Here is a 15,497-nt window from a genome sequence, read left to right as displayed (position 1 = left end):
AAACACATAAATACATAATACATAGATTAAGAAACAGATTAAAAGGAAATAGCTCAATTTGGCCTAAAATTTAAAAAGACAAACGAATTTAAAATCATTTAAAAGGATTTGTTAGGCCAGCCCGGCTTGTTGAAAAAGGAAAGTTTTAAGGGAACGGCGCAAGGCCATGAACAGTGAGGCCTCTGGGTATCATTTCTTTAAATACAAGTAGTGGTGATAATATTATTTGATATTTGTCATACTTATATAATTGTAATGTTATTATACATATTTGTTAAAATATAGGCCTTCATTATTTGTTCAACATTTTTGTTAGGTTCAGCTGGTAGCTTACTCCTAACTTGTTGGTCAGGCAATATATCTGTTTCTTTAAGAAACAACTGAGCCACGTAATCAGGGTTTGCTGAACCCTGTAATTAGGCTACAGTGCATAAATAAGCAGCGCAGAGAAGCGTTCTTTGTTCCTGATTGTTTCTGTTGCTTCCTGCGTCTTTCTGCTGATTGGTGTTAGACTGAATTGTTATATGGTACTGTATACCGAGAGTTACTAAAGTCTGTTTGCTTTGGTAAGGGAAGATACTTACTGGACTGATGTTACTGTTTATGACCTTGGACTGTTTTACCTACACCGAGACTGCTTCTTATCTTGTATATAAAGTATTTTTCTCACACGAGCTGCACGTTTATCTCCTTCCCTGTGTGTTTCTGCTCTGCTCGTTGCACAAGCAACAAATACTTTTTACACACACCCTAACAATTTTAATCCCCCATTCTGATAACAATAGCAATATCATTAAAACATAGTGTCACCATCTTTCAACATCTAATTCTTATATCTATTACTTTTAATATATTATATAAAAATATGCATATTATTATTATTCCCCATTTCTTCTGTCTGCCTCTATTCTAGCTCCTAATAATGTCAATCTTGTATTACAAAACATTTCCTCTATCCATCATCTCTTGCCCATTTTATTATTTCAATTATTATTCGTTTTTTTACTTGCCTCCCAAATTCCTTCCTTGGGTCTTCTTCTTTATCTACATCTTTCCTGTTTAACTTAAGTATTTCTTCCATCTCTACTATCTTTTGCTGCCAAGCCTCCAGAGGATCTGCCCAACTTTCTTTTCAAAAATATCTTAATGTTTGTCCAAAATAATTTTTTGGTCTTTTAGCATATACTTTCCCTGAATTACTTCATTAATTTTTATTACTTTCTCCTTCCTATCTTGTTTGTTGATTTGTCCATTCTATCGTTTCTCCTGTTCTCTCTATTATCTCCTCTATTTCCTGGGCTTTTTGATCATTATTCATTATTCCTTGTGAAGCACTTTCTAGCTTCTCATTTATATTATTCATTAAATCTATTATCTCCCTGTGATTCCTTGTCATAGAATCATAAATGCTTTGGAACATCGCCACCAATTCTTTTTGCAACACACTTATTTCCCCCTGCTGAATCATCTTGCCTTTTTTTTAATAAATCCAAATAGTCTGTCAATGGTCTATCACTGCCTCAGAATCTCAATTACCTTTCCCCTCAGACAGTCAATCTGGAAATAATTTACTCAGTCCTGTTGCTGCTCCTCCAAGAATACAGTAATATAGTTCTTTATATCCCACAAATAGTCAATTTAGCTCTTTTTAGGTATTTTTAAGTCCCCTCTATAAATTCAACTCTGACTCCTAATAGTTGAAAGTTTGCTTTACTTATATGTCTTCTGTATTTTCACCATTTGAGGTCCAGTAGTCATGGAGTAGTTAAATATAGAACAATAGATAGCACAGCAGTCCTCCAGGTGTAGTTTCCACTTTCTCTTCTGTCTTATCAGTATTTTCCCAGGGTTAAAGGAGTATGTATTCCATTCACCAGTAGATGGTGCTTTCTGCTTAACTCCAACATTGCATATATTCTAACAAGTTCCACTGTGTTTATTCAAACAAATAATCAAAATTCTAACAATAGTATTAGCATTTTAAAATGCCTTATTGCCAATAAAAGTTAGTGATCCAATCTTTCTATGTTTTTAAAGATTTTGCGCTCACTTCTTAATATTCTTTTTCTTTTTCCGGGTCTGTAATTGTTCTCTCCATAATTGTTTGCCACTTAAACAAACTCTTAAAAGAATCCCATTTCCAGAGTTTATTTTCTTTAGGGTTGGTTTTAGATTAAAAAAAGTCACCTCACCCAGTTCCATTCACTGTTCACACACTGCTCCAGCAAATTCTTTGTTTCTTCGGCTGCCCAAACTTCACGGTAGCCATAATGGCTGCCTCTCTTCGCCGGATGAGAGGGAATTAGCCCTGGATCAAGCAGGAGAACTGACACTCTATTTCACCTGCAGGGCACCACACTACCCTTCATCACCTCTAGTGAGTGACTTTAGCCCCTTATGGGATCTTGCAATGAAGGGATTCAGTGCGAGTTCGTGGAGCCCACTTTTTGTATCCGACTGAGCCACATCAATCAAAAGCTCCCTGAGTGGACCTTTTTGTGGCTTCTATGCCCACTGTCATAAGTAAAACTCTTTCTACACTCCATGCATTTATACGGCTTCTCCCCTGTATGGATCATCTTATGGGAAATAAGAGTAACTCTTTGAGCAAAGGTCTTTCCACATTTAAATGGTTTCTCTCCTGTGTGGAGCTTTTTGTGTCTTCCAAGTCCACTGCTCTGAGTAAACGTCTTTCCACACTCCATGCATTTATACGGATATTTCCTCTGTATGGATCATCTTATGGGAAATAAGAGTAACTCTTTGAGCAAAGGTCTTTCCACATTTAAATGGTTTCTCTCCTGTGTGGAGCTTTTTGTGTCTTCCAAGTCCACTGCTCTGAGTAAACGTCTTTCCACACTCCATGCATTTATACGGATATTTCCTCTGTGTGGATCATCTTATGGGAAATAAGAGTAACTCTTTCAGCAAAGTTCTTTCCACACTCCATACATTTATATGGTTTCTCCCGTGTGGATGATCTTATGGGAAGTAAGTGTACTGCCATGAGTAAACATCTTTCCAAACTCCATGCATTTATACCGTTTCTCTCCTGAGTGGACCTTTTGGTGGCTTTTAAGTCCACTGCTCTGAGCAAACGTCTTTCCACACTCTATGCATTTATATGGTTTCTCCCCTGTGTGGATTCTTTTATGGATAGTAAGTGTACCGCTATGAGCAAAGGTCTTTTCACACTCCATACATTTATACGGTTTCTCTCCTGAGTGGACCTTTTGGTGGCTTCTAAGTCCAGTGCTCTGAGCAAAGGTCTTTCCACATTCCGTGCATTTATACGGTTTCTCTCCTGTGTGGAGCTTTTTGTGACTTCTAAATCCACTACTATAAGCAAAGGTCTTTCCACACTCCTTGCATTTATACCGTTTCTCCCCTGTGTGGATCATTTTATGGGAAATAAGATTACCTCTTTGAGCAAAGGTCTTTCCACATTCCGTGCATTTAAATGGTTTCTCTCCTGTGTGGAGCTTTTTGTGACTTCTAAATCCACTACTATAAGCAAAGGTCTTTCCACACTCCATGCATTTATATGGTTTCTCTCCTGAGTGGACCTTTTGGTGGCTTGTAAGTGCACTGCTCTGAGTAAACGTCTTTCCACACTCCATGCATTTATACGGCTTCTCCCCTGTGTGGATCATCTTATGGGAAATAAGATGACCTCTTTGAGCAAAGGTCTTTCCACATTCTGTGCATTTAAATGGTTTCTCTCCTGTGTGGAGCTTTTTGTGACTTCTAAATCCACTACTATAAGCAAAGGTCTTTCCACACTCCATGCATTTATATGGTTTCTCTCCTGAGTGGACCTTTTGGTGGCTTGTAAGTCCACTGCTCTGAGCAAACGTTTTTCCACACTCCATGCATTTATACGGCTTCTCCCCTGTGTGGATCATCTTATGGGAAATAAGATGACCTCTTTGAGCAAAATTCTTTCCACATTCCGTGCATTTAAATGCTTTCTCTCTTGTGTGGAGCTTTTTGTGACTTCTAAATCCACTACTATAAGCAAAGGTCTTTCCACACTCCATGCATTTATACAGTTTCTCTCCTAAGTGGACCTTTTGGTGTCTTCTAAGTCCACTGCTCTGAGCAAATGTCTTTCCACACTCTATGCATTTATATGGTTTCTCCCCTGTGTGGATTCTTTTATGGATAGTAAGTGTACTGCCATGAGCAAAGGTCTTTCCACACTCCATACATTTATATGGCTTCTCTCCTGTGTGGATTATGTTATGGGAAGTAAGATGCCACCTTTTTCTAAAACATTTTCCACATTCCAAACATTTATAATGCTTCTCTTTTGTATCAATCACTTTTTGAGATGTAAGGAAGTTATTCCCAAGAAAAAGAATGAATGTTCCTTTATAATTTTGTCTTTTATGTCTTCTTGTTGCGTCTTCTCCTTTGTTTTGGGTTAAATAGTGTTCATTAACTTTAGTTTTGATTAGCTTCATACTTTTCCCAACATATTTTTTCCCTATTTTCTCTTGTTGGGCAAGAGAGTCTTGCATCGGAGCATCAGTGGAAGATGAACTTGCCTGATTCAAATTCTTTGAGTGGTTTCTCTCTGTTCCATTTTTAGCATTGATCACTTGCAACAGTTCACAGGAATCTTGATTCTCCTGCCCATTATTACCTTCGAAGCAAAAGGGAAAAGAAAATGATAACAAGGTTAGAGAAAAAGATCAAAGTGTAGAAAGTCAACTGAATTTCCTTCTGAATTTCTCCGAAATTCCATTAGGTTGTATGTTTGCATACTTACAGGGGTGTGATATAGACATGGATTTTATTTATTTTTTATTTATTAGTTTGATTTATATGCTGCCCTACTCCGGAGACTCAGGGCGGCTTACAATGCATTAAGCAATAGCCTTCATACTTTTGTATATACCTGCTTAGTAGGGCTTTCGGGCCCCCCTAAGCGATGTTCTTTTTTATACGAAGTCAGCTTATTGCCACAATCTGGGTCCTCATAGAAATGATGATTTCTATATTCATGAGTCATGAAAGCCTTGAAAATATCTAGAAAACATCTCTTTCTTTACATTTATCTATATATATGCAAATCTCACTCAGAGTCAGTTTTGAGTTAAGGAATCATCAGGGGAAATATTCAAGGGGGAAATAGGAGAAAACTTAAGTTTCATTGGGGTGGGTTAATTGCAGCAAAGGCCTGTGAGAACCGAAACAATTTTTTGAAATTGTTCTCCTTCTTCCACAGTGTACCTTGGAGCAGCTGCTCCACGGTGTCTGTCCTTCATCCCAGTGATGAGACTTTGGAGCAAAATCCCTTGCTGAAGCTTCCCTTTGGCGTGTAAACGCTCTTCATGCTGAGACTGGAAAGGTGGGGAGGCTTCAAGAATGGCTATTTCACTGCTCCAAGGTCTCATCCAAGGTCTCATCGGCTTCCAAGGGCTCTTTGGCTGGATCTGGTACAGGCGTCTGTTCGCAGAGGACAGAGGCCTAGAGTACTTTAGTGAGAGATCACACAAGACCAGTAGTGCAAGATCTCAGGCAATAAATCTCATGTAATCTCACACTGCAGTACTTTAGGCCCGTGTTCATTTAAGAACTGAGGACTGCATGCGATCCAGGGCAAACGTCTTTGAAAACGAAGAGGCCTACTGTCTGTTTGTAAACCATTTTGTTCTGGATCTCGTGCAGGTCTTGGTTAGCAGAGACAGAGGCCTAAAGCACTGTAGTGCAAGATCACGTTAGATCAATAGTGCTAGATTTCCCAGTACTGATCTTGCTTATCTCTCACTACCGTAGGCCTCTTTTTTCTGCAAATGCACTGAATTAGGCAAAGGAACCAACGGCTGACCACATCATCACAAGATACCATATTTTTCAGAGCATAAGACACACCTAAATTTAGAGAAGGAAAACAAGAAAAAAAATAGGGTAATGAGGATTTAAAGCTGACCAGCTGCTGTAAGGCTGTGACCAGGATGTGTCAGCAGGGTTATTGCCGTTTTAAGAAGCTATCTATATAAGAGAAGCCATGAGAGGGCGTTTCTCTCTCTCTCTCCTCGTGTATCTCTCTCCTTGTTGTGTTCTATGTGCACCGTAGTTCTCCGTGTAAGGTTGAAGATTGCTTGCTTGCCTGGTATGTGCCTACTATATGTATGTATGTATATAGAAGTCTTGTATATAAACCACTGTTTATAAGACAAACCTTTGTGTCCTGTATTTTGCTCCTGGGTTATCTCAAAACAGTAGTCATGTTGTAAACACAGTGACATTTTTTGTCTCCACATGTCCCATTTTTACCCTCCCTGGCATTCAGAAGCACTCTGCAGGACAAAAACGGGCTCATTTTTGGCCTCCCAAACTCTCTCCTTGTCCCGTTTTCAGCCTCCAGGGCAAAAATGGGACTCGCAGAGGCCTCCAGAGGCCAAAAGCGGGCTTGTTTTTGGCCTGCAGAGTGCTTCTAGACGCCAGGGAGGGCAAAAATGGGACACAGAGAGGGTTTGGGAAGCCAAAAACATACCCATATTCACTCTATAAGGCACACAGACATTTCCACCCACTTTTTTGGAGGGGAAAAGTGCGTTTTATAGTCTGAAAAATACTGTAAGTCCCGGCGGGGTAGGGGAATAGGTAGGGCGAATGTTGCAGTGCCTCTGCTGTCATTCGTAAGTGTGAACGACAGCCGTGGTGCTGCAACACTTGTAATTTTGGGACTGAGTCTTAAGTACTTGGGGGAGGGCAATAAACTCAAATAGAAATGGAAAAATAGAGATAAGAAATGGCACATAAAGCATCTACGCAAAGGGACATTGACTTTTTCCTTCCTTGGAGCATGAGACGCCCAGATCCTTTCCTTCTCCCTCAAAGGAGACAGTATCTGATTAGTAGTTTTCTAATAAAAAAGCTAACTAGAATCTGTCTTCTTGAACTCTCTGACTGGGGACTAGAGAACTCTTACCCAGAGAGGCCACGTTCCTATGGTTTTCAAGCATGACTTCCGAATGCAGCGCTTTCTGGTCAGGATCCAGCTGAAACCATTCCTCCTCAGAGAAAGACACAGCCACCTCCTCGAAGGACACGAGACTCTCCTGAACACGGAAAAAAGAACAGAACAGGAGGATTTGCAAGATCTGTTCATCTTCATGAATGATTTAGACAAGAGGATTGAAGGGGAACTCATCAAATTTGCAGACAAGACCAAAGTGAATGAAACCAACCTCAACAAGCAGTGGAAATATTAATTTGAACCCTGAAACTCGGAAATCACAAGTATTAGAGCTTTGTTGACTTTTTAATTTAAGAGAAAATACGAGCGAGTGAAAGTGATTTGAAAAAATATGGCGCCCAGCACTAGAGTTAACGAGCCAGCGAGAGTGGATTTGTGAAGTTATCTCGCTTTGTTACAAAGTTGCTACAAAGTTGCTTCGCTTGTAATAAAGAGAAACAAGAGAAGAGGGGGAAAAAAAACCCTCTTTTTTTAAAATCTGAATTTGCTTTACTCCAGTTTCTATTTGATTAAACCTGGGGGATTTTTTTAGAAGTCTCTGTGGAGGTGGAAAAGGAAAAGGGATTTCCCTTTTCAGAAAATCTAGCTTACATGGCAGGATGGCCTCAAAGAAGCAGGAAGGAAAGGCAGCAGGGGGAGATCCCCCACACACAAACATGAAACACAGCTTCCCCCTGCTCAACAGATACAGACTCAGAAAAAAGATTTTGACTTTGAAAATTTAAAAGAATTTATTTCTCAGGCTTTGGATGATAAATTTCAAAAATCTCAACAGGAAATAGATGATAAACTTCAAAAATCTCAACAGGAAATTATGCAGGAAATTAATGAAATCAAAGATATGGTGAAACAGGATTATGGCAAGGTGACTAAAAAAATATCAGATGTGGCGTCTGGCCTTGCAGAATTTATTATTAAAGTGGACTCCAAAGTGGAAGAATTTAAATCAGAAGTCAATGTTAAGATGAAAGACAATGACTATAAAATTTCTGATGTTGATGATAAAATGCAGAGAGTTGAAAACGAAATTGTTATGATGCAATTCAGGGCAATGGAATTTGCAAGAAGGCTTTGAGGAATCAGAGAGGATGACAGACAGGATTTGAGACAGACTTGTGCTGAGGCTCTGGCAGTGATTTTAAAAATTAATCCTGATGTGGTTTTTTACAAAATAGACAAAATTTACAGAGTGAATTCCTGGGTGGCCAGACAAAGACAATTGCCTAGAGATGTGGTCATATATTTTACGGACAGAGCAATAAGAAATGATATCCTGCAAAAATCCTTTCTTACTTCTGTGCAAGTGGGGGGCGCACAAATTGGAGTTTACAAAGAACTACCACTTAAAATGCTGAAAGCCAGAAAAGATTTTGGCTTTCTAGTAAAAGAACTGCAAAAACAAGAGATACCATTTCGGTGGGATGCCCCAACTGGCATAATCTTGAAGTACAAGGGAGAAAGACATCGTTTGAATACTGTGGAGAAGGCGGAGCATTTCTACACTACTATTTTTAAAGAAAGAACACCATCTCCACGTACATCTACAGTCCTGGAGATTAAGGAGAGTGATAAGAAGCAACTCCAGCAAGAACCGCAAGAACAGTCTAAGCAGGTGGAGTTAGAGGAAACGCAGGGTGCTGAAGGAGGTTTTTTGGAAGAGCCCCTGTTGGAATCTTCTCCAATCTTGGACCCGGTTCGGATGGTTGAAGTTAAGGATCAGCGTATAACTCGTGCAAAATCTAAGCAACTTAAAGAAAAGCAACAACAGGAAAGACAATATAAAAAGGGAGCTAAGAGTATTACACAAGAGACTGAGGCCATGGGGGGAGCAAGACCGAAGATTCCGGAAGATATTCGGTTATTCTGCTCGTTGCTTCAGAAAGATAAAGATGACCATTAAGTGTTTATCTTGGAATGTGAATGGGTTGAATTCAGTACAGAAAAGGAAGAAGTTATTTGCATACTTGAGACAATTTAATAATGATATAATTTGTTTACAAGAAACGCATATTACAACTCAAGATCAAAAATATTTGATAAATTCTAAATTAGGAACACATTTTATATCTTCAACTTTGCAAAAAAAGAATGGTGTGGTTATTTATGTAAACAAAAGATTAACAGCTAAAATTATAGAAGCAGATGAAGATGGTAGGTTTATAGCAATTGAATTGCTTACAGTAAATGGCCAAATTCTTTTGATTGGAATTTATGCTCCCAATCAACAACAGGACCATTTTTATAAAATGTTACATACTAAAATACTGCAATGGGACTATAGATCTATTCTAATTATTTATTTTATTTATTTGTTTAAATTTCTATACCGCCCTTCTCCAAATAGGACTCAGGGCGGTGCACAGCCTAAGTAAAAACAAAGCATACAAAATTTAAAAAACAGTATTAAAATAATTAGATATTCTGGCCGTAAATTAAAACAACCCAATTTAAAACCAATTTAAAATTTGGGAGATTGGAATGGAGTAATTGATTCTAAACTAGATAAAAAGAGTTTGGCGAAATCTAGGATTAGATTACCACAGATTTTTTTTTGATATGAAAGAAGACTTGGAATTAAAAGATATTTGGAGAATACATAACCCAAAAAAATTGGATTATACTTTTTTTTCCGACAGACATAGATCCTTCTCTAGGATTGACTTCATTTTGTTGTCAGATGATCTACTTGTTAAGACAAAAAGAACAAAGATTTTCCCAAGAACCTTGACCGACCATAGCCCCGTATGGATAGAAATCGAGATGGGCAAGATTGAGAGACGTTCTTGGAGAATAAATGAAAACTTGTTCAGATATGAAAAAAATATAATAGAACTTAAAAAGCACTTGAAAGAATTTTTTGAAATAAACTTGAATAAAGGTACCCCAATTGAAATTGTGTGGGATGCGAGCAAAGCTTATATGAGAGGGGTGCTTATTTATATGAACTCTAAACATAGATTGATTCGACAAAAGAAAAGATCTGAATTGGAAGTAGAAATAAAGAACAAAGAACAGCTACTTATTAAAAACCCAACAGATGAAAGAATACGTGGTGTTATAAAACTTTTGAAAGACCAATTTCAAATGCTTATGGCAGAACAAGTTGCAACAAACTTACAATATGCGAAGCATAATACATTTTGTAATGCTAATAAACCGGGCAGCTGGTTGGCCTACACATTAAGGAAAAAGCAGAGTACACGGACTATTGATAGTATTGATATTGGAGGGAAAGAAATCTTTCAACAAAAATTAATTAAAGAAGCTTTTGTGGATTATTATACTAAACTATATGCTAAAGATGATGTGCAGAATGGACTTATAGAAAAATACTTAGATAATAAAAAAGTTACAAAAATTACTGACCAACAAAAGGAAAGAATGAATTATCCTATAACAGAGGAGGAGATAATAGTAGCAATTAAACAATTAAAAACAGCTAAAGCTCCTGGAACGGATGGTTTGACTGCAGTGTATTATAAAAATTTGCAAGCAGAAATGGTGGAACAACTTAGAGATCTATTTTGTAATATTCAACAAGGGGGTAAAATACCCCCATCATGGACAACAGCTTATATTTCTCTGATACCAAAAGAGCAGGCAGGTCCAAAAAAACCAGAGAATTATAGACCAATATCTCTTCTGAATACTGATTATAAAATTTATGCAAAAGTACTAGCCAACAGGTTGATGCCAGTAATTCAAAAGGTGATTCATGATGATCAAGCGGGATTTATCGAGGGTAGATACATGAAGGACAATGTAAGGCAAGTAATAGACTTACTGGAATATCTTGAGAAGAATAAACAGATCCCTGCAGTGCTGGTCTTCCTGGATGCAGAGAAGGCCTTTGATAGAGTGGACTGGAATTTTCTACTAAAGACTTTAAAAAAGATGGACTTTGGGGATCAATTTATACAGGCGGTTTCAGCAATTTACCAAGAGCAAAAGGCACAGATTATTATTAATGGAAGTTTGACAACAGAGTTTAAAATTGAAAAAGGAACAAGACAGGGATGTCCGCTGTCCCCGTTGTTATTTATTTTAACACTAGAAGTCTTGTTAAATACAATACGGGATTCTAATGTCTTGAAAGGTATAATGATAAGGCAAGAGGATTACAGAATAAAGGCATTTGCAGATGATCTGGTCGTTACCCTAACACAGCCAATGGAATCAATAATCCAGATGAAGGACATTATACAAGACTATGGTAAAGTTTCAGGATTTAGACTGAATCAGAAAAAAACTAAGATGATTGTTAAAAATATGACACAAGATCGTAAACACGAGCTTGAAAGGAGGGCAGGTTTTGAGATTGTACCAAAGGTAAAATATCTAGGAGTTCAGGTTGCAGAATCAAACATGAAATTGTTTCAAAATAATTATGAGGTGTTGTGGCGAGAGGTGCAGAAAGATATGGAGACTTGGAAAAATCTGCAGCTGTCTCTACTTGGAAGAATAGCAGCAGTTAAGATGAACATTTTGCCAAGATTTCTTTTTCTGTTTCAAATGATTCCGGTGCTTAAAAGTGATAAACAACTGAAAGTTTGGCAAACTGGAGTGAATAAGTTTGTCTGGAACGAGAAAAAACCGAGAGTGAAATTGAAAATTATGCAAGATGTTCCAGAAAGGGGAGGTCTTAAACTTCCAAACCTACAGTTATGTTATGAAGCAGCAGCTTTGACCTTAGCAAGTGATTGGTTTGGAAGGAAAAAGACTGGAATACTGAATATTGAAAGTTTTGATCTTGAATTTGGATGGCATGCTTACTTATTTTATGACAACAAAGTGGATAAAGTATTTAAAAGCCATATACTCAGAGACTCTTCGATGAGAGTTTGGAAGAAGCACCGATTCAAATGGGATTATAAAATACCGCTATGGCTGGATCTTGGTCATATTATGTGGAATACAAATATAATGTCACTCAGGGGGTTTTTATACAAAGAGGTTCTTTTTACAGATGCGGGCAGATGGCAGTTGAAGACATTAAAGACACTGTTGGATGAAGGGATTAACTTAACTTGGTTACAATATAATCAATTACAATTGAGATGGAAAGAGGACCAAAAAACTGGTATTATGTTGCACGAGGAAGAATTGGTTAGACACATAAAAGAGAAAGGTCCAATGCATATTAAAAGGCTTTTTAATGTTTTGTTAGAAAGGGACTCAGAAATTGAATTAGTTAAAGATTGTATGATTAAGTGGGCACAAAATTTTGAAGAACCAGTGATGTTGGAAACATGGGAAAAAATTTGGGTTCAGAACGTTAAATTTACAGTCGCAGAATTTGAGGGAAAATTTCTATAAAATGTTTTATAGATGGCATTTAGACCCCAAAAAATTGTCGTGTATGTACCCTAATGTTCAGCCAAAATGTTGGAGATGTGATTGTTTAGATGCTACATATTATCATGTTTGGTGGACTTGTAGGAAAGTTAAGGCTTTTTGGATAAAAATTTGGTGGGTCATGCAGAATGTTTTGAAGAAAAAAATTCAATTTTCTCCACAACTGTTTTTATTGGGTATAGTTAAGGGTTTTACATTGGGTGAAACAAAATTGATATTGTATATGATAACAGCAGCAAGATTGTTGATAGGTAAATACTGGAAGAATGAAGCTTTGCCCACTATCGAGGAATGGACTTTGAAGATGGCCAGTTTTGCAGAGATGGCGAAGATTTCAGCATACTTAAAAGATTGTTCACAAGAGACTTATGAATGGGAATGGAAAAAGTGGATAGATTATGTTCAGAACAAATATCAAACTAGGAAGTATCAAATAGCTTTCATTTGAAAATGATATATCAAGATAGTAATATTTCAAAGTAATGAAGATGAAAAATTATACGGGGGAGGGAGGGGTTCAAGTTTTATACAAAGGGGGGTTTTTTACTTGACATGAGTATATTGTGTGGAAGTCCGGGGGGAGGGGAGGGCTAGGGAGGGTTAGGGAGGTTGGGAAGTTTGGGGTGGGTTGAGGGGGGGGAAAGGGGTGAAAATGTAATTGTAAAACTTTTGCAATAAAAAAAAAAATGAATGATTTAGACAAGAGGATTGAAGGGGAACTCATCAAATTTGCAGACAAGACCAAATTGACAGGAATAAAAACACTCCAGAAGATAAGCTCGAGATACAGAAGGATTGACAAATTGAGCCCCATCTAACAAAATGAAATCAACAGTGAGAAATGTTAGGTCCTAAATTTGGGAAAGAAAAACCAAATGCACTGGCATAGAATAGGTGATACCTGGCTCAACAGTAGTAAGGCAACAGGGATCTTAGAATCCTAGTGGACAATCACTTAAACATGAGCCAGCAGTAGGCTACAGTTGCCAAAAAAACCCTATAACCCAATCATAGGCTGCATTAAGAGGGATAGAATCAAGATGACATGAAGTGTTAATACTACTTTATAATGCCTTGCTAAGAGCACACTTGGAATATTACATCCACTTTTGGTTGCCAGATGTAAAAAAGATCTTGAGATCTAGAAAGAGTGCAGAGAAGACCAACAAAAATTATTAGTGGACATGAGTCTAAGACATATAAAGAACGGTTGCTGGAATTGGGTATGTCTAGTTTGATGAAAAGAAGGACTAGATGGGGTGACATGATAGCAGTGTTCCAAGAAGCAATGGATGGAAACGATTCAAGGAGAGAACCAACCTACAAGTAAAGAGAAATTTCCTGACACTGAAAACAATTAATCAGTGGAATGACTTGCCTACAGAAATAGTGGGTGCCCCAACACTTTAGGTGTTTAATGGCTGTGCATCACACAAGTCCTAATTTTAAGTGAGAAAATGGGAAAGTACCATGATTACATGCTCAACACGGCCACTCCCTTTGGATTTTAATAGTCGGCTTTATTTTTTAATATAACTTGCTTACTTTTGAACTGCTGCTTATAAATGAGGCTTTTAAAAAATGGTAATGTGGAAATGTGAGTATTTAGTTATTTTTCATTAGCCTTGCACAATTCTGCGTCAAAGAATTACACGAAAAATATGGGACTGTAGCAGTTCCTGCCACTGTGATACATTTATTCCCATTTCTTGAAGGACTTTTAAAAATTCCTTCTTGTAAACTCAAAGTTGGAGGAGTACCTAGCAGAGCAAGATAACCAGAGGAAGCTATACTGGCTGACAGCAATTTGAACCTGCTATTCTGCTCTGCATGTTGTGGAAGAACACAAAAATAATCCAGGCCAAACAAGAGAGGGAGGGAGAAGGAGGGAGCCCTCTGCACACCTGCTTCACTTCCTGAAGGGAGAATAGAAATCTAATACTTTTTCCCTTTCTTACCTGATTTGGAGGTTCAACCGCTGTTTGATCTCCGTCATAAAATCCAGAAAGCTTCATTCTTTGTTTCTCTGTAAGGAATAAATAATTTCAAAATGCATCATTAACAAAATAGAAGGAGATATTCTATAGAAAATAAGAGGTAGCGAAGGTAAGACAGATAGGAAATTGGAGGATCTTCCATTACCTCCTGAGATGTCCTGACTTGGATCTTCCCAAGGGATCCTCCTGAAAAATAGCTCCTGAGGGGGATTTGATGGGTTCTTCTTTCCCTCAGGATCTCTGATCTCCACAGTGCAGCACTTCCAGTAGGAGGAAGGAAGAAGCAGAATTAATGTACATCACGCGACGTAAAGTCGATTCCTATATTCAGAACGCCACCTCAAAGCCCCCAATATCCATCTGTGAGGTTGAATGAGAAACAATGGAACAATGTCCTACAAGAATAGGTGGGACATTGCCACATATTATGAATGTTACAGAAGTTTGAGCAGGAAGGGTGAAGTATTCAAACACATTCTCTATTCTCTTTTGAACTCTCACCTGCAACTCGACCTGCTCCTTTTGCTCCTCTGCCTGGCTCAGGAGGAAGCCTTCAGCCAGGGCCACCGCCTGGGAGCTGGTCTCTGCTCCACACTCCCGCACCCAGCTCTCCATCTCTGGGGGCAGAAGAGCCAGGAACTGCTCCAGAACCACCAGGTCCAGCATCTGGGCTTTGGTGTTCTTCTCTGGTCTCAGCCATCGTTTGCAAAAGCCATGGAGTCGGCTGCAAAGTCCTCGGGGACCCTCAGCCTCCCGGTATTGGATGGAGGTCCAGGGCTGAACTTCTGAAGGGAGGATGGTTTCCTTCTCCAGGATCTTCTGCCCAGTTCTTGTCCAGAGCTTCGCCCCCTTCCCAGGCTGAGCAGCTGAAGGGCCTTTTCTGGCTCCCTCCTTTCCAAAAGGTTGTGTCTCCATCCTTTCTCTGTCCTGCAGAGCAACTGCAAATGGCTCCAAGGACTCTGGTGGGTCTCCCGATGCCTTTTCCTTCACGGGACCATTTCTGGTGCTGCAGGACTGATCCCTGCAAGGGATTCCGCTCTTTTTCTTCTTCCCCCAAGAGGAAAGTTTGCCTTGCAAAGACCACAAATGGCTTCCAGCTTCCGTATCTGAGAAGGGAAGAAAAAGAAACACCAAGAATTAGAAAGTGGAATTCA

At 38.6% G+C, this 15,497-nt stretch overlaps 1 protein-coding gene across 1 annotated transcript; it reads right to left on the bottom strand.

The window, feature by feature from the left end:
• Positions 1 to 2,079: 2,079 nt before the first annotated feature.
• Positions 2,080 to 15,291, bottom strand: LOC139311620 (zinc finger protein 678-like). Its single transcript, XM_070936094.1, has 7 exons — positions 14,845 to 15,291; positions 14,489 to 14,603; positions 14,305 to 14,372; positions 6,944 to 7,073; positions 4,071 to 4,648; positions 3,086 to 3,986; positions 2,080 to 2,599 (listed from the first exon to the last, which is right to left on the bottom strand). The coding sequence occupies exons 1-7, from the start codon at positions 15,256 to 15,258 to the stop codon at positions 2,472 to 2,474; spliced, it is 2,334 nt and encodes a 777-aa protein (XP_070792195.1). The 5' UTR covers positions 15,259 to 15,291; the 3' UTR covers positions 2,080 to 2,471.
• Positions 15,292 to 15,497: the final 206 nt, after the last annotated feature.

Source organism: Pituophis catenifer, unplaced genomic scaffold, assembly GCF_029215685.1.
Source record: "Pituophis catenifer annectens isolate HBS135680 unplaced genomic scaffold, rPitCat1.0.hap2 SCAF_2, whole genome shotgun sequence".
NCBI lineage: Eukaryota > Metazoa > Chordata > Lepidosauria > Squamata > Colubridae > Pituophis > Pituophis catenifer.
Note: the sequence above shows the minus strand (reverse complement) of the source record. Positions and strands in the feature narration are given on the sequence as shown.